At 47.4% G+C, this 24,031-nt stretch overlaps 1 protein-coding gene across 4 annotated transcripts in view; it reads right to left on the bottom strand.

The window, feature by feature from the left end:
* ABHD4 (abhydrolase domain containing 4, N-acyl phospholipase B) overlaps positions 1–24,031 on the bottom strand; it is a 111,902-nt gene that overhangs the window by 11,832 nt on the left and 76,039 nt on the right. For all 4 annotated transcript variants that reach the window (XM_068241864.1, XM_068241845.1, XM_068241873.1 and 1 more), the window contains 2 exons: positions 21,674–21,785; positions 9,609–9,795 (listed from right to left, as the gene is read on the bottom strand). In XM_068241864.1, the coding sequence (XP_068097965.1) occupies positions 9,609–9,795; positions 21,674–21,785 (299 nt within the window). The remainder of the gene's footprint in view (positions 1–9,608; positions 9,796–21,673; positions 21,786–24,031) is intronic.

Below are 24,031 nucleotides of genomic sequence, written 5' to 3'. Positions count from 1 at the left end.
AGGGGGTTCCTTCACCCCCAAACCCACCCCAGCACGACTTGGTCGTGCATTTGGTCGCTCCTGGAGGCAGGGCTAACGGCTGCAGCCCTGCCTCCAGTCGCGTCTGTCAGCGGCGCATTGCCGCCTCTCCCCCACCCCTCTCAGTGAAGGAAGACAGAGGGGCGGGGAGAGGCGGAGATACGCGCTGACAGACGCACGTGGGGCAGGGCTGCGGCGGTTAGCCCTGCCCCAACCAGGAAGCGCTCCCCCGCATTACGGAGGGGGATTTGGGGGTGAAGGGACCCCCGTTAAGCCGCGCTATAGCGGCGTTTTAGCAGGGGCACACATGCCCCTGCTAACTCAGAGGTCTGAAGCGAGATTTATTCTCACTTCAGTCTCTCTTTAAGGAACTAAAAGACAGACAATGCATTGCAAGAGTCTTACAGCCACAGTCAAATGCATTGAGGGACTAGTAGTTAATTAACAGCTGGAGGGCCAAGTTTGCCCATGCCTGGGTTATACAGTCATGCACCATAATGCTTCACTATAATGTGTTTGAATAAGCAGAAAATTACATCTGCCATAATCCTATGGACAGAAATATAATAGCCTTTTCACAAAAAGAACAACAAATGCTGGTTCACTTAAAGGATACCACAGCCCAAAGGCTGTGGTAAAATCAAAGTTGCAATGTGGAGGGAAAGAAAGATACATACTTACCGCTTCCCTCGTTCCCTGCCGACGGGTCCCGCTCATCTGTTACAGCTCCCGGTACCGACCCGACTCTCCTGACCCTTCACCCGGACATACTGTGCTGCGCATGCGCAGTATGTCACTATACTCTTCGCTTCTGCCGTCGCATCGTGACGGCAGAAGTACGGACACTCCCCCGCCTCCTCCTCTCCCAGCGTGTGCGCTCCAATCTAAAGCTAGCGTGACATGCTGGCTGGAGTTCGCACTGGGATAATCGATGTGGAGAGAGCGGAGGGGGGGTAAATTAAGAAAAAAAAAAACAGTGCCGGCTGGAGGGAGCGAGTGAGTGGGCGGGAGAGTGGGCGGGCAGGCAGCGAGTGGGCGGCGAGCAGGCAGCGGCAGTACAGCCCAACCATTCTGTACATAGATGCAATGACATCTATGGTACAGCGAGAAAATTGTCCCCACATTTATCTCTGCATATGTGCATGTATATACATGTGTATATATACATGTACACACATGTATATACATGCACATATGCAGAGATAAATGTGGGGATAATTTTCTCGCTGTACCATAGATGTCATTGCATCTATGTACAGAATGGTTGGGCTGTACTGCCGCTGCCTGCTCGCCGCCCACTCGCTGCCTGCCCGCCCACTCGCCCGCCCACTCACTCCCTCCCTCCCTCCAGCCGGCAGTGTCTTTTTTTTAACTTACTCCCCCTCCGTTCTCTCCACATCGATTATCCCAGTGCGAACTCCAGCCAGCATGTCATGCTAGCTTTAGATTGGAGCGCACACGCTGGGAGAGGAGGAGGCGGGGGAGTGTCCGTACTTCTGCCGTCACGATGCGACGGCAGAAGCGAAGAGTATAGTGACATACTGCGCATGCGCAGCACAGTATGTCCGGGTGAAGGGTCAGGAGAGTCGGGTCGGTACCGGGAGCTGTAACAGATGAGCGGGACCCGTCGGCAGGGAACGAGGGAAGCGGTAAGTATGTATCTTTCTTTCCCTCCACATTGCAACTTTGATTTTACCACAGCCTTTGGGCTGTGGTATCCTTTAATCAGCTATTTAAGCTAACAAACTGCATGTGATGAGCTCAAGGGCCAGGCCGATCAGTCAAGCCCTGCAAAAACAAAGAAACACAGGCTCAACTCACATGAAGCCCACAGATATACACAGGATCTCACAAGACGAGCAAGGAAATAGTAGGCAGTTGTATTACTGCCAAAATCCTACCTGCCCTCCCCTTCAGTGCAATACAGCCTATCACAATCCTACCTGCCCTCCCTTCAGTGCAATACAGCCCATTATCACAATCCTACCTGCCCTCCCTTCAGTGCAATACAGCCTATCATCACAATCCTACCTGCCCTCCCTTCAGTGCAATACAGCCTATCATCACAATCCTACCTGCCCTCCCTTCAGTGCAATACAGCCCATTATCACAATCCTACCTGCCCTCCCTTCAGTGCAATACAGCCTATCACCACAATCCTACCTGCCCTCCCTTCAGTGCAATACAGCCCATTATCACAATCGTACCTGCTCTCCCTTCAGTGCAATACAGCCCATTATCACAATCCTACCTCCCCTCTCTTTAATGTACTGCGCCAAAACTATACACCTTGTATACTCTTAACGGGGAGCCAGTGGAGAACATGTAATCCTAAAGTGCAAAATATCAATACGCCACTGTCTACTATACAAATTCACTTTATTCAAAAATTGCTAGTACAAATCCCCCCAAAACCCATTAAAAGAGCAGATCTGCAGTTTCTGTCCTAAGCTGACTAACAGCCGGCTGTGTCACTCATTGAGGACCATCATCACCACCGCATACACACAATAGGGTAGTCCTATTACTCTCGGGAGTAGCACACACGGTCTGCTATTATTGGACAGTTCACATTAGTGCTCCAGAGCTACAGAATCCCTTTTGTGGCAGCAGTATGCCGTGTTGTCAATACTTGGGAGCAATATTCACCCTGCTGGCAGGCTGTATTAGGGCTTGTTAGTAAGCGCTTGTGGTTGTTGTCAGCGTTAGTTCATGCAAAGCAACGTATTAGAGTTTGCCAACGAGGGCTCTCACCACCTCCTATTATGCAAGGCTCCCGCAATTGGTCTGCAGTGTTCTCACCAGAATTTTTTTTCCAGCCGGGTGGCATGAAAAAGTAGCCGGGTGGGAAATTATGGTCACGATGGGTGGGGAAAGAGGGTGATGTCTGCTACTAATAGGTGAGAATGGACAGGGAGGATCATGCTGGGGAGAAGAGTAGGTGGAGCACGCTGGTTGTTACCTGGTGAGGTAATCATGCTAGGCATTTCCGATAGGGAGAGAGGATTACTAAGTGATGCTAATGGAGAAAGGCATCTTGCACTGAATGGTGCCGTTTTGATGTGCAATCCGATAAAGTGCTGCCAAAGCCGGATTGATACCAGAAAGGGGCTGTAGACAGGGTGACTAATTTAGGCCCAAAACCACACATCCCCACAGACTGTTTTGTTATCTAATTCAAAAAGTCTCACAATAGTTTTGGCTGTCATAGCAGTAGCAAACCCAGTGTAGACATGCTTGTTGTTTGTCTATGGCTAAACAGCATGCACTACAAAGGAAAATGTTTGTGCTGTGGCTTCTCCTAAAAATCAAGCACTGGTAAACAAACATACATACTGTATACAGGAAATACAGTATATAGAGGACAGAGGGGGGGGGGGGGTGGAGTAGAAGAAGTGAATGCAAACTGAAGGGAAGAGGAATAAGTGTGAGTGTCTGGGAGGAAGATAGATTGTCTTTGAGGGACAGAGAGAATGTGTGTGAAAAGGACTGGGAAAGGGGAAAGAAAAAAAGAGGGAGAAAGTGTGTGAGAGATAAATGTGTAAGAGGGAGACAGACTAATGCAGAAAAGAAAATGTTTGTGAGTGCACAGCACACTGCAGGAAGTCGGCAGACTGATGTCCAGGACAGCTAGCTATGTAACCTCTCTGGCAGAGCAGTGGGGGAAGGGAAGCAGTAGTGGCTGTAAAGTTGTTTAATACCTGTCTTGGTAGCACAGAGACGGCAGCTGACAGTCATCACAAGGATTCCCTTGCTGGGGGACCATTACTGCTATCATATAACCATCTGCCCTGCTGCTGCTCTCCCCGGCATGAACGAGCACCGCTCCACGCTGTTCTCTGTGCTGTGACCTCTGATCAGGGGAGGCTGGGGCACGTGCTGGGAAATGTCCTGCATGGCCATGATGGGAAGATAGGAGGAGAGCCGTTCTCTGCACTACTCACTCAGGCAGATTAGTGAGTGACTCATCAGAGGGAACACAGCAAGCCCACGTTCTCTCTCAGTTCTTTCTCTGAGTGCTCCGACTCCTTCAAAGCTCCCGCGGTCTTGCTTTGTAATCAGGAGCTGAGGAGGAGGGCGGAGATTGTGTTAGAGTGACAGCGGGCCAGCTCCAATGCCACAGCCGCTGAGCACTGTGCTGTGCTGGACGAGTGTGGAGGACGGCAAATACGCTGCTGACAGGGAGTGATCACAGCAGCCGGGCGGGGACTGACCACCAGCCGGGCGCTCCGCCCAGTTAAAAGGCTCTGGGGAGAACACTGGTCTGGTTCACAGTCCTTGTGTTATACATGCCGCTCATGCTCCATCCACTCCGCGCTACCCTGGCCTCACAAGCCTGCTGCTCGGTGTCTCCGCTCCCAGCGTGTAACAACCACGGCTGTCGGGGAACTGGAAGTGACGTCACCGCTCTGCTCATCACTAGTATCGGCCGCCCACCGGCCTTCGTCAGATGATAGTGGGCGGCTGTTCCAACCTTCATTAACCTCCCTGGCGGTTAATTTTTTTTGCCAAATTGGCAAAAAAAATTTTTTTTTAATTTTTTTTTTTTGTTTCATGTAAAGCTACCAGAGTGGTAGCTACATGAAACACCACTAGAGGGCGCATGTGTCCCTCTAGTGCGATCGTCGCCGGCATCTATAGCAAACAGGGGAACGCGTATACAACGCGTTCCCCTGTTTGGCTTCTCCTGTCGCCATGGCGACGATCGGGATGACGTCATGGACGTCAGCCGACGTCCTGACGTCAGACACCTCCGATCCAGCCCATAGCGCTGCCCGGAACTCATTGGTCCGGGCAGCGCAGGGCTCTGGCGGGGGGGGGGGGGCCCTCTTTCGCCGCTGCGTGCGGCCGATCGCCGCAGAGCGGCGGCGATCAAGCTGTGCGCGCGGCTAGCAAAGTGCTGGCTGCGCGCACAGCAATTTACAGATTAAAAATCGCCCCACCAGGGGCTGAGATCTCCCCCTGCGCGGCATAGCCCGAGTTCAGCTCGGGCTTACCGCCAGGGAGGTTAAAAAGTCTTAGCATTCCTTTTTCATTTGCATACTCCTCCCACCCGCTGTCTTAAAGCAATATATTCTACTAGTGACAACATCATTGTCCAGGCCGTTCTATTATATGTTGCCAAGTGGAGAGATTCCCTTATGTTGTCTTACATTCTGTATCATTTGACAGTACCCATAATCAGCATGGAATCATCTTTAAAAACACTTCAAATACAATCACCTTGCTGCACATTCTTGCGTATACCATGCAACCAATTCACATGCATCCGCTAGCTAGATAAAACTAAAGCTAACCGTCTGCTGGGCACATTCAAAACGCTTATGATGTGTAGTTCAATGCTTCCAATCTATCACTTATTCATTGAGGCAAAAAAGGTGCTAGAGGGAGGTCAGAGTTTAAACCATGAGGAATTACAGTGCCTAACCTAAAAATCCAGTAGGACCAGTAGGACAAGAAGTCCAGTAGGACAATTGATGAGAGTACGTAGAAATTGTACAAACGGGGACGACTATGAGAGAAGCATCTGACATGTGTGAACGGTTCAAGAGAAGAGGCTACAATGATGAAACCCTATCTAGAGCTAGGCAGAGAGCTGATGCAACCCCTAGAGAGAACCTTTTGACGGGAACCATGAGTAAGCAGCAACCTAGAGACAATCACGTGAGATTGGTGACGCAGTATGGCACACACTGGAACCAACTACGAAAAGCCATGGCCAAACACTGGCATCTCCTACAATTGGATCCTCGAATTCTTGAGGCTGTAGGGGATTATCCTAAATTAGCAGCAAAAAGGGCGCAAAATCTTCGCGATATACTGGTCAAATCGGATTTTCGAACGGTTACGCCACAATTAACGCGAATGTGGCTCGGACCATCTATGCGACTGGTATGCATCGATGTGGACGGTGCAGTGTGTGCCATCTATGTGACCGAGTAAGTGGTTTTGAGGACTCACGAGGACGGAAAACATATGAGATACAATCATTTATAAACTGTGAAAGCAAATATGTTGTCTATATGATTACATGCCCATGCGGGTTGAAATATGTTGGCAAAACGACACAGATGCTTAAAAAACGGATTCAGCAACATGTATGTAACATCACTGGAGGTGATGAAACTAGCCCCTTAGGCTTGCACTTTATGTTGAATCACGAGAAGAACCCAGAAGGTTTAAGGTTCAAGGGTATTGTAAAAATGCAGATCCCTGGGAGAGGAGGGGACTTGGATAGAAAACTCTGCCAAATTGAATCAAGTTGGATTTTTAGGTTAGGCACTGTAATTCCTTATGGTTTAAACTCTGACCTCCCTCTAGCACCTTTTTTGCCTCAATGAATAAGTGATAGATTGGAAGCATTGAACTACACATCATAAGCGTTTTGAATGCGCCCAGCAGACGGTTAGCTTTAGTTTTATCTAGCTAGCGGATGCATGTGAATTGGTTGCATGGTATACGCAAGAATGTGCAGCAAGGTGATTGTATTTGAAGTGTTTTTAAAGATGATTCCATGCTGATTATGGGTACTGTCAAATGATTCAGAATGTAAGACAACATAAGGGAATCTCTCCACTTGGCAACATATAATAGAACGGCCTGGACAATGATGTTGTCACTAGTAGAATATATTGCTTTAAGACAGCGGGTGGGAGGAGTATGCAAATGAAAAGGAATGCTAAGACTTTTTAATGAAGGTTGGAACAGCCGCCCACTATCATCTGATGAAGGCCGGTGGGCGGCCGATGCTAGTGATGAGCAGAGCGGTGACGTCACTTCCAGTTCCCCGACAGCCGTGGTTGTTACATGCTGGGAGTGGAGACACCGAGCAGCAGGCTTGTGAGGCCAGGGTAGCGCGGAGTGGATGGAGCATGAGCAGCATGTATAACACAAGGACTGTGAACCAGACCAATTGCGGGAGCCTTGCATAAGAGGAGGTGGTGAGAGCTAGTGTTGGGCGAACAGTGTTCGCCACTGTTCGGGTTCTGCAGAACATCACCCTGTTCGGGTGATGTTCGAGTTCGGCCGAACACCTGATGGTGTTCGGCCTTTTAAGTTCGGGTTCGCCCCGAACTTCTGTATGCCCCCGAACAGGGCCGAACAGGGCCCCTGTTCGGGCGAACAGGGCCCTGTTCGGCCGAACAGGCCGCAATACGGCCCCCCTATGGGGTCGCAGGCATAAGGGGGGAGCATGCCCCGATCGCGGGGGGGGGTCGGAAATTCCCCCCACCCCCTCCGCTAGCGCTCCCCCCTCTGCCCGCTTCCCCATAAAAAAAGTTTAAATCAAGTTCAATAGTAGTGTACCTGGGCTGGTGGCATTGGCTGGCAGTGGAGTGAGGAGGAGGAGGAGGAGGAGTCCGAGTAGCAGAGTGACGTTGAGGCCGGGCAGCGGGCGGTTCAGCGCTAGTATCCTTGTGGTACTTCCGCCCTTTCTCTGACCTCACGTCCTCTGCATACGAGGGTACGCATCACGCGTACCCTCGTATGCGTCATCACGCAGAGGACGTGAGGTCAGAGAAAGGGCGGAAGTACCACAAGGGTACTAGCGCTGAACCGCCCGCTGCCCGGCCTCAACGTCACTCTGCTATTCGGACTCCTCCTCCTCCTCACTCCACTGCCAGCCAATGCCACCAGCCCAGGTACTATTGAACTTGATTTAAACTTTTTGTATGGGGAAGCGGGCAGAGGGGGGAGCGCTAGCAGAGGGGGGAGCGCTAGCGGAGGGGGTGGGGGGAATTTCCGACCCCCCCCGCGACCGGGGCATGCTCCCCCCTTATGCCTGCGACCCCATAGGGCCCCCAAAATGGGCATGTTCGGGGGTCCCATTGACTCCCATTGAGTTCGGCGTTCGGGCCGAACATGCCGAACATCTGGCCCATGTTCGGCCTGTTCGGCCCGAACCCGAACATCCAGGTGTTCGCCCAACACTAGTGAGAGCCCTCGTTGGCAAACTCTAATACGTTGCTTTGCATGAACTAATGCTGACAACAACCACAAGCGCTTACTAACAAGCCCTAATACAGCCTGCCAGCAGGGTGAATACTGCTCCCAAGTATTGAAAACACGGCATACTGCTGCCACATAAGGGATTCTGTAGCTCTAGAGCACTAATGTGAACTGTCCAATAATAGCAGACCGTGTGTGCTACTCCTGGGAGTAATAGGACTACCCTATTGTGTGTATGCGGTGGTGATGTGGGTCCTGAATGAGTGACACAGCCGGCTGTTAGTCAGCTTAGGACAGAAACTGCAGATCTGCTCTTTTAATGGGTTTTGGGGGGATTTGTACTAGCAATTTTTGAATAAAGTGAATTTGTATAGTAGACAGTGGCGTATTGATATTTTGCCCTCTCTTCAATGGCCATCATTCACAAAGCATTCCCGCATGCAACAGCTTACTTTACCAACCACTTAGCAAAATGTGTATTCATAAAGGCTGTTTCCGCATGAAAAGTTGACATTCCTGAGCAGAGCGATAAATTACCGCCTTGTGCGGTGATTATCTTAAAAGAAAAATGTAACAAAATGTCAATTCATAAAGATTAACACAAGCGGTATGCGGACGGGGAATACCGCTCCCTTAGAAGTAGCGATAAGCATGCGGAATACATTTAAGTGAATGGAGACAGACCTCCCAAGCAGCAGCAGAGAGAGCAGCGCACGGAGGGACCCAGGCAGCTTCTCTGTTTCCGCAAGCCTACCAACAGCCTTTTTCGGGAAATCACTGCACTTGTATCGCAACTGGCAACATTTTAATGAATGACCACCCAGAAGCACTGGCATAACAATAGGGGATGCGACCCCTGCCGTCGCGGGAGGGCCCGGGGCCCCCCTAGGGCCCGCTCAGGGACTTTTGGGGGGCAGAAGGGGTCGCAGCATAAGAGGAGAGTGTGGCAGATCGGTGGGGAGGGGGGGAAATTCCCCCCATCCCTCACCTCGGGCTCTTCTCTCAGCGCTCCCCCTCCTGCAAGCATTGGTGGTGTTCGTGGCAGCAGCGGCGGTGGCGGCAGGATGACTCATTACCTCCTTCTAGCTGTAGGTCTTCCGTTCTCTAAGTGCAACTTCCTGTTTACACAAGAAGTTGCATGAAGCACTTAGAGAACGGAATACCTCCAGCAAGGAGGAGGTAATGAGTCATCCTGCCGCCACTGCCACGAACACCACCAATGATTGCAGGAGGGGGAGCGTTGAGAGGAGAGCCCGAGGTGAGGGAGGGGGGGGGGGAAATTTCCCCCCTCCCCACCGATCTGCCACACTCTCCTGTTATGCTGCGACCCCTCCTGCCCCCCAAAAGTCCCTGAGCGGGAACTGGGGGGGCGTATTTTTTTTTTGCAGGGGGGCCGGGGATTTCTAGGTATGCCCCTGCCCAGAAGGCTAAAATACCGAAAGCGGTATTTTCCCGCACTGATTTTTGTTACAGACCACACTTTTATGAACGATAGCCAATGTATTAAAGTCAACCACAATCCTGTATGCCCTCCTTTGGTAAAATACTACTACAAACTAGTAAACTCCCATACCTTAACGAATATGTATTCTTGCTTCATTTTTGCTAGCAAAAAAGAGGCGTACAATTTTTGGAGGTCTTACCAATGTGCGCACATAGGAGTCAGGTCGCATCTCTTTGGCCTTATCTCCAGAGCTCCTGTCTAGCCACGTTTCTGCTCCATATATGAACGTGATGGGAAGGGTTTTCGGAATCAGATTAAGACGAGGTATCATTGGTTTCTTAGCCCAACCAAACCTCTCCATCATGGTCTTGAAAGCACTTTCACCACTATCAGGAACACAAAGATAATATTAACATTAACTTATTTATAAAGCACAAACATTATGAAATAAATGTGCAATAAATTAGGAAGGCATAAAGATAACAAATGTGTGACAAAGCATGATACAGTAGGGGAAGCAGACACTGGTCCGATGGTGTAACAGTGTGGTGTGTTACTAGTTTTTAAATAAAATTATTCAAATTATTAAATGACCACCTTGTATGGTAACTGTCTCAATACATGTCAATTCATAAGGATTAGAATATGTGGTAAAAACCAGAAACGTGCAGTGATTACCGGCAGCTCTGATGCGACGGAAACTGTGCGGGAGTCAGTGACTCACAGAAGCAGAGAAGGATAACCTATGACTGACAGGAGCAGAGAGCCAATAGGAGCAGCCAGTCTCCTGCAAGTCCAGTTGATAGGCTGTGACACCTTCTCGGGAGGAACAAGCCTCCCTACCCCCCCCCCCCCCCCCAGAAGGCAGAGGAGAGAGAACCGGAACAAAAGAGGTTTCCCCCTGCAGCCCTTCAGATGTTTAACCCTTTTGGTTCCTATCACAAGCCCTCTAGTGGCCAGACCACACAATGCCTTCCAATCGGTTTCAGCACACAGACCATGCAATCTGTGGTCGCAATCGGTGCGCAGAAACCGCTGGTATTTTGGCAGCAGACCTGCTAGAAGGGAGCTTGTGAGTTACGGTAATACAATTGACATACTATTTAAGGGTATAACTGCCACCACTCCTACAAAAGGATAGGAGTCCTTAACTATACTGAGACCAATACCTGCAAATAAAATGTTTAAACACACTCTATTTGATCTAGCTATCAACAATAGTAGCGACTCTTCAGAAACTAGAGTTCAGTTTGTGCGGCTGATGAATAGCAGGTGTAGCTGAACAAATAAAATGACTTTTTATAAAGTCTTTACTATAAATGCAATATAACTAATTAATATGTGCAGAAAATCATTAAAAACAACAATTAGAGACATTGGTAGCGCAGTATAAAAAGAAATGGGGAAGAAAATACTTAAGTTCATGTGGAAATATGTCCTTTCTGGGAAAACACGTGCAGTTCTTGGTTTCAGTTCAGGAGCCTAAGTTCAGACAAGATGGCCGCTACTGTTCCTTAACCCCCTTGGCGGTAATCCCGAGCTGAGCTCGGGGTATGCCGCCGGAGGTCGCCGCTCAGGCCCTGCTGGGCCGATTTTCATTCTGAAAAGAGCAGCACACGCAGCCGGCACTTTGCCAGCCGCGTGTGCTGCCCGATCGCCGCCGCTCCGCGGCGATCCGCCGCGTGCAGCGGCGAAAGAGGGTCCCCCCAGCCGCCCGAGCCCAGTGCAGCCGGAACAAACAGTTCCGGCCGGCGCTAGGGGCTGGATCGGGCGGCTCTGACGTCAGGACGTCGACTGACGTCCATGACGTCACTCCGCTCGTCGCCATGGCGACGAGGAAAGCAAAACAAGATAGGCCGCTCATTGCGGCCTATCTTGTTACTTTCGATTGCCGGAGGCGATCGAAAGTACGCTTCCGGAGCGCCCTCTAGTGGGCTTTCATGCAGCCAACTTTCAGTTGGCTGCATGAAATAGTTTTTTTTTAATTTAAAAAAAACCCTCCCGCAGCCTCCCTGGCGATTTTAATAGAACGCCAGGGAGGTTAAGGCAGCGGCAGGCTCACATGAAGATGGAATTGGAGGAATGAAGGAGGAGGCCCTGGCAAACACTTTTGAATAACCCACAATTTTGGATGGGGTCTCAAGTTCAGCCCAAGGGCTGGACGGGGTTCAGTTAACCTCCTGGGTGGGTTTCTAGTGCCCACCAAATATGACAGTTTTCATATCTCGGCTTACGCTTCCTGCACACACATAACAGTCGGATTCATATTCCTCAGAATATGCCAGTTCATAGGACATCAAACTTGGGTGCTTTCGCATGCCCGGTTACGAAGTAGCGGAATAACTCGGGTTCTGGTTAAGTCAGGGGCCTCAATTTAATATTAAAATATTCACCAGATCCGGACCAGCAGAATGAGATAACTTTCATACCTCTCATATGAACGGTATTCCTTTAACCGGGCTGAAAATCATAAACTCCATGCATTTCTAAGCTGTCTAGATGGCTCTGTTGAGTCTGAGCCCCTGCTGTGAGGAAAGCTCACTTTGCTGGGGGCTCACCAAATGGTATCCTTTCCAAATGGCAAGCTCACACTTAGCTATGATCTGCCTGTGACAGGAAAACCTTTGTTCCTTGCTAATAAAACAAAACCTTGGGACAGTCACAAACAACAGGCTTCATGAAAAGACTTCCTCTAGCAGCTATGAAAGCTAGATTTCCAAAAGAAGACCCCCCCCCCCCCCCCCAGACATAACATCCTGATCTGGCAACACAACAACAATCGGTTCAGGAATCCTATTGCATTTTATGGTCTCACAGCTCTTTCGTGACAGTTCCTGTTTGAAGATGTGAAGGAGCAAGTGGGGAAATCACCTAAGCATGGCATGTTTAATGTTTCTTGGAAACTCATCTAAACTGTGGCAATAAAACAACAGGTTAAGAAAGACTAATTGACAGATTCAGAGGGATTAGAACAAACATGTACATTCTAAAGGGATGTTGGGGATGCCTTTTACTATTGTAATGCCATCATTGCACAAGTATAGCTTGTAGCAAAACGGACACAAATCCACAATTCTGTTACCAAACAGGTTTTTTTGAATTGAAGCCCATTTTTCGATAACTTGCCAAATATCTACCCACCTGTGAAATTCTTTATGAATTAGCAAACAAAAAAGTCTAAAAATACAGAAGGCGGTATTTTACGGACCTGATTTTTTTTTTTTTTTTATAATGTTCATGAGAATAGAACAGCATATCTGTATCAGCAGTATAAAAATATAGTCAGTGATCAAGACATTAAAAAAGAAAGAAAAAAAAACTAGCTCAGTTCAAAACATTTGCATCTATGGCAGAGACAGTACAATTAATAGCACACAACAAGAGAAATGGTTCAGCGGTTAAAGATGTAGGTCTTAAAGTGGCATGACACAGACTTTAGAATACGCTTGTATCTATTAGCTACAAGATTTCAGAGCTGAATTTCAATTCTGGGTAGCCGCTTGACTATTACATAGCTGAGGGGCAGAGGAAGTGACTAGGACAGAGGTTGATGCAGTATCGAGTTCGGCCACATTGTAGCAGAAATCACATAGCGCCGATGAGCACTTGGCTATCATATAAGCTGTACTTACATTTGGCCTAGTGGTTCAGTATGCAAACAGGGGAAGAGATGGGAAGGTTAGACTTGGAAGGGGGGGATAAGATATGTATAAGAGTGGAGAGGAAGGTTGTCGATAGGCATTAAGAGGGAGGAGGTTAGGAGAGGGAACAGGACTTAGATATTGGTGAAAAAGTAACGTTTGCAATATCAGGTGCCATATAGAAGATGCAGCGGGTAAAGATTGTACGTGCAGTACAGAAGGAAGCTCTGCACAGTATACTCACATTCTTCCCTGCCTCCTTCCTCATAGTGATGCATTGCTGTGTCAATGGCTGACTTGTCACATGCAAATGGACCCAAACAGTGTGGCTTTCATTGGCCTGAACACACTGTCCGCCACAGCAACACTGCGTGTTTGGGCAAGTAGAAGTGGCACAGTTCACACAGAGATGCAGAACTACAAGGGAAGAGTGCGAGGATGCTGTGGAGAGCCTTCTGTTGGCAAGGCACTGCAGGATCAATCAGGTAATTATATAAATAAAAAAAAGGGGGGGGGGGGGGGGCATCATGGTAAACTATTTCTCTGGTATCTAGCAAGATGTACAACAGTTTTCTAACATCAGTTTCAGGTCTCTTTTAGACTTTATAAAGAAATGAAAGGTGGGAATCTGAGAAATAGAATTGTACTGAGTGACAGTAGCCCAAAGAGCCTTTAGTGAGAGGGGTTATGAACAAACATGGCATAGTGGAACAAAAAAGGAAGAGGGCACTTTGGCATGAGGGAGTTTATGAGATCAGGGATATAGCAGGAAGCGAATCATAAAAGGTAACTAAAGGCAAAGCACAGTATAGGGGTTAACAGATAGAACAGCACATAAGGAGTGGTGTGGAGTATGGAAAGCAGATTGACAGAGGTGGGGATAATACTAATGAATAAAACAAGGATCTAAATGTAAACTGACAAAAACTGATCACACAAGTCTGCAACAATATGTTTAGGAAAAACATGTATGAAAAGTTACTGTTACACAGCAATATAAAACGAGTTGCTTTACTGACAATGAAAGGTTTCTGCTACCATGGTCTTAAAAAAATCAGAATCAATTTATTTTCGCCAAGTTTGCACCTACAAGGAATTTGTCTTGGCAGTTGCTTAACAAACACAAACAATACAAGAACAGACAGTGTGCATATTACAAGTCCAGGACAGTATGTGAGTATAGTGGCAGTAAGCAATGTGAGAATTGTTCATTTACAGTTCTGTGCTGATTACTTTCCAGTCCTAGCAGCTCTAGAGTGGTTCTGCATTAAAGGGAATGGGAACCGCATTTAAAAAAAAATAAAGCAAATACTTAACCTCTTGAGAACTGCAGTGCTTAACCCCCCTAAAGACCAGGCCTTTTATTGTTAAAATGGCCAAGCTGCAGGGCCGCACAACACAGTATACGAGTGACCCCCCCCTCTTATCCCCCCCACCAACAGAGCTCTCTGTTGGTGGGGTCTGATCGCCCCCCCCCCCCCTTTGTTTATTTTTTTTAAATAAATATTTAGGTTATTCATTTTCTTTTTTTCCCTTTACCATTTTCTTTTTCTTTTTTTGTTATCCCTCCCACCCCCCAGCCAGCCAATAATGGCGATCAGCTGTCATAGGTTTCTGTCTATGAGAGCCCATCGCTCTCATGTGCCCCAGGGGGACAGCTGTGTCACACGGCTGTCCCCAGTACAGCGCTGCTGCTGCTGATCGCAGCGCTGTACATGTAAATACATGGCGGTTTTGCCGTGTAACAGCTCCGCCCACCAGGCAGGAGATGCGCGCGCAGCGTGCGGGCGAAGTCCTGCAAACTGCTGCCCCAGGACTTTACGCCAATCGGAGTTAGCTGGTCCTAGGGCTGCCGATGCGGCCACGACCATTGGCGTGACGCAGTCGGGAAGAAGTTAAAGTGGATCAGAGATAAACTTTTACTCATTGCATAATTGTGTTCCTTTCCTATTGTTTATAGGGCATTCCTCAAGCCAAATACTTTTTTTGTTTTTGTTTTAATACTCTAATTCCCTATAAACTAAATAAACCACGCCCACAGGTTTTCAGAGAGCCTTGGCAGTAGCAAGGGCTCATTGGAGCTCAGTCTGGGCAGGAGGAGGAGGAGGTGTTACTAGCCATTGATTTCAGAGGCAGAGGGGAGGAGGGAGGAATTAGGTTTTTTCCACAGGCTTAGTGATCAAGATACAGATAAGCCTGCCTCTGTGTAATGTTTACAAACAACATGGCTGCTGTCATTGTATCACAGGAAGAAATAATTTTCTATTAAAGCTGTTTGCAGCTATATTTGCTGTGTAAATTTTAGATACAATTATAGACAAGTTACTTGTTATAGTTAGTTTTTCATCTCGGATCCGCTTTAAGGAGAGGGAAGGCTCTGGGTTGTATAGAGCCTTCTGTCTTCTCTCTCGGTGCTCTCTATTCTGTGCTGGCTCCCCCCCCCGTTTCAATCCCCCGCCGAAAGGGTATTTGGAAGTCTTCGAGAGCCGTGCCCTCCCGAAGATGTGCGGCTCCATACTGCACACATGTGAGCGTGCAAGAGAGCGTGCTTGCGTAGGTGCAGTACAGTGCCGCCCTTCTTTAGGAACACTCGGGCTCCATGAAGACTTCTGAAGCCTCCTTCGGCCGGGTAAAGCAGTATTTCACTAAATTAGTCAAATACTGCTACCGGGCGAGCCAGCACTGGATCGGGGGGACCAGGAGAGGAGCGGGAAGGCTCTATAGAACCCAGAGCCTTCCCTCTCCTTGAGTAAGTATCTGTCTCATTCTTTTAAATGTGGTTCCCATTCACTTTAAGCATGGCTACCGCTTGAGGAAAAAAGCTGTTCCTGTGTCTGGAGGTTCTTGTAGCGATTGACCGGAATCTTACTCCTGAAGGCATGCGCTGGAAGATGGAGTGCGCTGGGTGAGAGGGGTCAGAGGCAATTTTGGTTGCTCTCTTTCTGCACCTGCTAGCGTAAAGATCCTTCAGGGAAGGCAAGCTACAGCCAATTATCCTTTCCGCTGTTCGGATGATGCGCTGCAGCCTCCCCTTTTCTAATGCTGAGCAGGAGCTGAACCATACAGTCATAAATGATGTTATGGCGGATTCGATGATTGCAGTGTAGAACTGCACTAAAACCGGTGAACTGTGTGTGAATGGAGGCAAGTTAATATAAATACTATTTCCAAAGTGTATTTGGAAATGGCACCTACGGTGGAGCATATGTAAAACACACATATGTAAACTGCGCCATTTACAGATTGATCCATTTGCCGCATCCCGACTAAAACGTCCTTTTTTGAGCCTGTTAACGGCACCAGGACGCTGCTGCTATTACCTGCTTAGGCAGCCGCTTCCTAATCCGTGGTTTCCCTCTCAAATTGTGTATAAGTGATCACAGCAGCGCGCCCGGCGCTGCTGTTGTAACGATGCAGGAGGCAGGAAAGCGCGCCGCTTCCTGTAGTGACGATGTGTATCGCCGTTACCAGGAGAACAGCTCTTTCCTGCCCCCTGCATCGTCACAGCAGCACACAGCTGCTGTGATCACATACACAACTTGAGAGGGAAACCACGGATTAGGAAGTGGCTGCCCAAGCAGGTAATAGCAGCGGGGTCGCGGGGAGCGAGCACTATACTGGCCACTACCTACCTATACTGGGCACTATACTAGCTATACTGGAGCACTACCTACCAATACTGGGCACTATACTAGCTATACTGGAGCACTATCTACCAATACTGGTCACTATACTAGCTATACTGGAGCACTACCTACCAATACTGGGCACTATACTAGCTATACTGGGCACTATACTAGCTATACTGGGCACTATACTAGCTATACTGGGCCACTACCTACCTATACTGGGGCACTATACTAGCTATACTGGAACACTACCTACCTATACTGGGGCATTATACTAGCTATACTGGGGCTCTATACTAGCTATACTGGGGCTCTATACTAGCTATACTGGGCATCAATACTAGCTATACTGGGCATCATACTAGCTATACTGGGCACTATACTAGCTATACTGGGCACTATACTAGCTATACTGGGCACTATACTAGCTATACTGGGAACTATACTAGCTATACTGGGCACTATACTAGCTATACTGGGCACTATACTAGCTATACTGGGCACTATACTAGCTATACTGGGCACTATACTAGCTATACTGGGCACTATACTAGCTATACTGGGCACTATACTAGCTATACTGGGCACTATACTAGCTATACTGGGCACTATACTAGCTATACTGGGCACTATACTAGCTATACTGGGCACTATACTAGCTAAACTGAGGCACTACCTACCCATACTGGGCACTATACTAGCTATACTGGGACACACTGGGGGGACCCCCGGCTTATATAAGGGTCAATAATTTTTCCCTGATTTTTCAGGTAAAAGTCGGGGGTCGGCTTATATGCGGGTCAACTTACATGCGAGTATATACGGTACACACTTCCAAAGCCCCCCCCCCCCCCCCCCCAAAAAAAAGTTTTAAACAAATAGTTGCCTTGGGGACTCAGCTTTTTTCATCTATATTTGATGAGGGAAAATTACTTTTATTTTACTACACAGGGGCTTTGTAGTTATGGACCGGACAAAAAACCCCAAAAAAAAAAAAAAAACACACAGAAAAACAACAACTATATTTCCAAATATATTGTCACCATACATTGGGATAGGGACATAATTTCAACGGTTTAATAATCAGGACAACTGGGCAAGTAAAATGTGTGTTTTATCCACAGGAGAATTCATTTTATCTATTTTCTTATTTTTCCTGTTAAACGCATTTAAAATAAAAAAAAATTCTTAGCAAAATGTACTACCCACAGAAAGCCTAATTGGTGACGAAAAAAATGAGGTATAGATTTTTTTGTGATAAGTAGTAATAAAGTTATTAGGGAATAAAAGGGAGGAACGCTGACAGGTGAAAATTGCTCTGGTCCGATAGGGTAAAAACCCTTGGGGGTGAACTGGTTGATATTGACTGAACTTTGTAGCAAGTGTTTTTGTAGAATCTCTCCTGCAGGCAACTATTGGCTGCCTGGAGCTATAATGTAATTGCGCTGGTTTTACCGTTTGTTTATATTTCCAAAATGTGTGTGACACTTCCTGTACAAAGGGCACATTGTGATAGGTTTCTTGATTTTAACTATTCGATTTAGTATTAAGAACAAATTGAAGTAATCTGACAATTATTAAATATATAAACGGTATATACAAATAATCCACTAGATGGCAGCATCTTACAAGTAAATTGCATGACTTGTAATGCTAAAGCTTACCATACTAAAGTGGCTAATTATTTTTGTACAGTTAAATCCAAAGGCCATTATTCCATACTGAACTTCTTGATCTGTCACTGGCATTTGATACTGTCAACCACACCTTACTCCTACAGATACTTGTAGGCATATCTGTATCATCTGTAGGCATAAAGGGCCTCGCTCTCTCCAGAATATCTTCATACCTCCCAAAATTTTGAGATGAGAAAGAGGGACACTTAAGCCACGCCCCTGCCACACCCCATATCACGCCCCGTCACACCCCTAGTCACGCATACCATAAAGATTTCCTAAGAAAAATGTGTGGTTTTATAATTCAAACCACATTGGTCCTTTCAATCCTGGTTCATTTTCCTTCAAATTAACATTTTAAAATTAGTAATATATCAATTTAAAGTATCTCCACAGTATATGTAGCCAGGTGTATAGGTCTCCCCAGTATATGCAGCCAGATGTATAGGTGTCCCCGGTATATGCAGCCAGGTGTATAGGTGTCCCCGGTATATGCAGCCAGGTGTATAGGTGTCACCAGTATATGCAGCCAGGTGTATAGGTCTCCCCAGTATATGCAGCCAGGTGTATAGGTCTCCCCAGTATATGCAGCCAGGTGTATAGGTCTCCCCAGTATAGCCAGGTGTATAGGTCTCCCCAGTATATGTAGCCAGGTGTATAGGTGCCCCCAGTATATGTAGCCAGGTGTATAGGTGCCCCCAGTATATGTAGCCAGGTGTATAGGTGCCCCCAGTATATGTAGCCAGGTGTATAGGTGCCCCCAGTATATGTAGCCAGGTGTATAGGTGCCCCCAGTATATGTAGCCAGGTGTATAGGTGCCCCCAGTATACCCAGGTGTATAGGGAGGCAGCCAGTGAAAGGGAGCTGGTGGCAAAGTGGCGGAGAAGGGGGGGGGGTGGAGTCCCCCCCCCCCCCCTTACTTCACCTTGGTGCTCCCTTTCCTGGCTCTCCCTTCCGGATCAATGTGTCTCCTCCGATGGCGCAGCAGCAGAGTGATAGCAGGCGGAGAGGACTTACCGATGTCCTTCCAGCCGGCAGAGGGAGCTGTGATCTGTGCGCCGCTAGTCTGGTCTTGAGTAGACCAGACTTGCGGCGCACAGATCACAGCTCTCTCCGGCGGCTGCGTAACAGCGGTAAGTCCTCCCCGCCCGCTGTCAGTCGCTGCGTCATCAGAGAGAGACACATTAATCCGGATTCCGGAAGGGAGAGCCAGGAAAGGGAGCACCAAGGTGAGGGAAAGGGGGAGGGGGAATTCCCCCCCTTCTCCGCCGCTTTGCCACCAGCTCCCTTTCACTGGCTGCCTCCCTTCCTGTGCAAACAGTCCGCCCCTGCGTCTGACCCCCCAGACAGCCGGGACACTGGGGGGGTCATAGCGGGAGAGCCCTCCCAAGTCGTGCCAGTCCCGACGAAAACGGGACGGTTGGGGACTATGTATCTTCCTATTTCAATTGAAGGTCTTTGACGGTGTCTCTCAGACCAGATCTCCTCACCTACATCCTTTGTCTGAGGGGGTACCTCAAGGCTCTGTCCTTGGCCCTCTTCAAGCATGGTGTTGGCAACTCAACTTAATCAACTCATTTGTGTTTCAATACCATTTATATGCAGATGATACACAACTGTACCTCTTGGCCCCAGACCTTAACTCCCTCCTCACACGTGTTCCTGCCTGCTTGTCAGCTACCGTATATCCTTTTTCATGACCTCTAGATTCTTAATAAAAGTAAAACAGAATGAATCATTTTTCTAATCTCTGTCCACCTCTCTGCCCGATATAACAATAAATGTTAATGACCCCCCTATAACTTCAGTTCCCAAAGCATGGTGCTTAGAGGTAATACTGGACTCCTCTTTCTCATTCCTCACATTCACTTCCTAACCTGCTCCTATCATCTCCAATTTAAACACATTTCTCACATCCTACCTGTTCTCACTCAGGATTGAAATTTGCCCACTTTCCCGTTTGCCAAAGTATCTCAGCCACCATTTCTGATGCTTTTCCTTGTAGTTGGCTGGCTACCAAAGTAAGCCTATTAATAAAGGAGTATGAATGGTACGTCTGACTTCATAACATAGCACTCAAGCTTTGACATCTTTGCCAATTCTTTTACAGTCGATGTCAATGTGTCCCATCACCTTCAGATGACGTTAATTGAGCTTCAGACTGACAGTGGCCTGAAATCAAAGTCTCGGGATATTGCAATTGAGCAGTTCTACCCCCTTCTGCCCCTTGACCCAATGCCACAGCTTTGACTTCATGCTGCCCGTTCTCTATCCATATTTGGGAGCACCTATCAGTGTGAACAGATGTTTTCAGTAATGAATCTGAACACAAGCACAGATTACACATTACTATTGACAAACCCCTCAGCTCTTCTGGTTTTTGAGTTTGAAACCCGTGCTATACACTAACTGAAGGTTGTAAATATGCATGGACCCGGAAGCAGCAGCTTAGTGTGGGCGACACAGTTGTGGGCGGCAGTGGCGGGTGCACACAGCTGCATCAGTGCATACTTAAATAGGCAGACACCTGTGGGCAGCAGCTTAAAAAAAAACACATCAAAGTTGGATAAGATTCTAAAAGCCACATATATTTCCAGTAATTACTAGCAAATAGCAATACAAAGGCTTTTTTTTATCTTTTCATTTGTGTGAAGAAAAAAAAAATGAAAGAAGAGATCTCACTGTGGGCATTACTATGGAAGACTGTGTCCAGGACATGCAGCATACGGCGACAATTCTTACTGGCTCTAATAAGGTGAGTAAAAGGAGTTAAGAATGATAGAAAGCAGATATACCTTTAAATAGTGTGTAAATCATCATCAGCTGTGTTCCTGATCCCGTCTCTCTCTGCCTCAGCAGTGTAAAGTAAACAGTTTACAGTCAGGGAGACGTGTAACCTAGCTACATAGTACAGCTCTGCCTCCCTCCAATGCCGCCACAAAATTGTTACAAACAGCTGGGTAAACTTTTTTTTTTTTTTTTAAACAGGCTGTGCTGAGACACCTCCGAAAAAAATTCTAGTGTTGCAGGCTAAAAGTTCTTTAATGTAAGCGGCATAGTGTGGGTTGAGGCGTAGTGTTGGCATTGCAGTTGAAGATAGCAGCATAGGAAGTTGCTTAGTGTGACAGTTGTGTTGTGCTTGCTGCACATTTCCTGGATATATAGAGAGCATGGCCCATTATAGTTAATCAGTGAGTGGCCATTAACCTAGAAAGTTGCATGGAGTGCAGCCACAAGAGGCTAAAGGCACCTGGATAACAAAAGAGACTAAAGCCCATTATGTGTGGAGAGTGACAGACACAAACATACCAACTTACCTTGGTGTCTGAGCATTGCAGTGGTAAATGTATTCCATGATGGTGTCATCTTCAAAGAACTCCTCGAATTTCACTTTCAAGTCTGGTCGAAACCTCCTCACTAATCTCGGCCCTGGCATTGACAACAATAACATTCTTACTATATAGTTGTGAAATTATTTCAGTTTCAACAGAGTTATAGTTTGCCAAATGATACTTCCAAGGGTTCAGGAGGTATGTTTGCTTGTGATCAAAGAGTGCGAATAAAGAGGTTGAGAACCAAACCGGTTATTCAACTACATATGTTAAAAATGATTTTCAAAGTACCCCTAAAGTGAGTTGGATATGGAGGTTGTCATTTCTTTCCTATTACACAATACCGATTGCCTGGCAGCTCTGCTAATCCACTGTGTCCAATACTTTTAGGTATAGACACTGAAGAAGCTTGCTGATCAGGTGCTCTGACTGAAGTCTGACTGGATTAGCTGCAAGCTTGTTTCAGGTGGGTGATCCACATACTACTGCAGCCATAAAGATTAGCAAGAAAGATAGGCAACCGGTATGGTTTAAAAGGAAATAAATATGGAAGCAAATACAGTGGCTTGCAAAAGTATTCGGCCCCCTTGAAGTTTTCCACATTTTGTCACATTACTGCCACAAACATGCATCAATTGTATTGGAATTCCACGTGAAAGACCAATACAAAGTGGTGTACATGTGAGAAGTGGATCCAAAATCGTACATCATTCCAAACATTTTTTTTTTTACAAATAAATAACTGCAAAGTGGGGTGTGCGCAATTATTCGGCCCCCTGAGTCAATACTTTGTAGAACCACCTTTTGCTGCAATTACAGCTGCCAGTCTTTTAGGGTATGCTAACTATAATCAGAGAAAAAGCTCATTGCTCCAGTGTGCACAGACACATAGCATAACATTAGCAGCAGATTTAAAAACTCAAAACGCTCAGAAAATCTCCTCTGGTGTGCACCAGGCCTAAGCCTGCTTTAAATTTCTCAATAACTTGATCCATGACCTGTCTTGTGTGTTCTTTGGACTTCACGGTGTTGTTGCTCCCAATATTCTCTTAGACAACCTCTGAGGCCCTCACAGAGCAGCTGTATTTGTACTGACATTAGATTACACACAGGTGCACTCTATTTAACCATTAGCACTCATCAGGCAATGTCTATAGGCAACTGACTGCACTCAGATCAAAGGGGGCCGAATAATTATGCACACACCACTTTGCAGTTATTTGTAAAAAATGTTTGGAATCATGTATGATTTTCGTTCCTCTTCTCATGTGTACACCACTTTGTGTTGGTCTTTCAGGTGGAATTCCAATAAAATTGATGCATGTTTGTGGCAGTAATATGACAAAACCTGGAAAACTTCAAGGGGGCCGAATACTTTTGCAACCCACTGTATATTCCTCTCACTTCGGGTGTCTTTCAAAGCACTAAGGTGAAGGTATTTAAAAAGCTGAAAACATTGAAAAATGCCTTCTGCAGTTTAGAGCACTTGCCGACCAGTGGCTTTCTGGCTGATCTGTGCTGCATAGGCTCTCCAGCCCGCAGCACAGATCAGGTTTTAGCCAGGGTGATCAGACTTACCCCCTTTTTTCCCCACTATGGAGATGTCCTGCTGGGGGGGTCTGATCGCCGCCGGCTCTCTGCGTTTTGCGGGGGGGGGCTCTTCAAAGCCCCCCTCCGCAGCGTTTTCAGCGCTCTGTCCCTCTCCCTCCCTCTCCCTTCCCCTCTGAGCTGCGCAGGACGGATATCCGTCCTGCGCATTGTAGGATAGGCTTCAGCCTATCAAATGACAGCGATCCCCAGCCAATCAGAGGCCGGGGATCGCCGATCTGCCTTACGTATGATGTAAACAGCAGGGATTTCTTCCCCGCATGTTTACATTTTGCCGGCGAGCCGCGATCGGCGGCTCTCCGGCTGTTCACGGAGACAGCCTCCGTGAACGGACATGGAAAGGCCGCTCAAACCAGCGGCCGTTTCCATGGAAACTTGCAGATGACCAGTTTACGCCAATCGGCGTTAGCTGGTCGTCAAGAGGTTAAATGAGTGCTCACTGCTACTACCACCTATTCCAGTAATGGCTAACCTTGGCACTCCAGCTGTGACAAAACTACAAATCCCATCATGCCTCTGCCTCCCCGAGTTATGCTTAGAGCTGTCAGAGTATTGCAATGCCTCATGGGACTTGTAGTTCCACCACAACTGGAGTGCCAAGGTTAGCCACCACTGACCTATTCTGATGGCGTAGGTCCCTGTTACAGTGCTTCAATATTACACCCTGCCAGTAACATTTCTGGTTGTAAGACAAACCTACCTTTGCCCTTAAAAATGGTTAATACTCCAGAAGCT

This window comes from Hyperolius riggenbachi, chromosome 1, assembly GCF_040937935.1.
Source record: "Hyperolius riggenbachi isolate aHypRig1 chromosome 1, aHypRig1.pri, whole genome shotgun sequence".
Lineage (NCBI taxonomy): Eukaryota > Metazoa > Chordata > Amphibia > Anura > Hyperoliidae > Hyperolius > Hyperolius riggenbachi.
The sequence above is the reverse complement of the archived record's forward strand: the minus strand, read 5'-3'. Positions and strand labels throughout refer to the sequence as shown.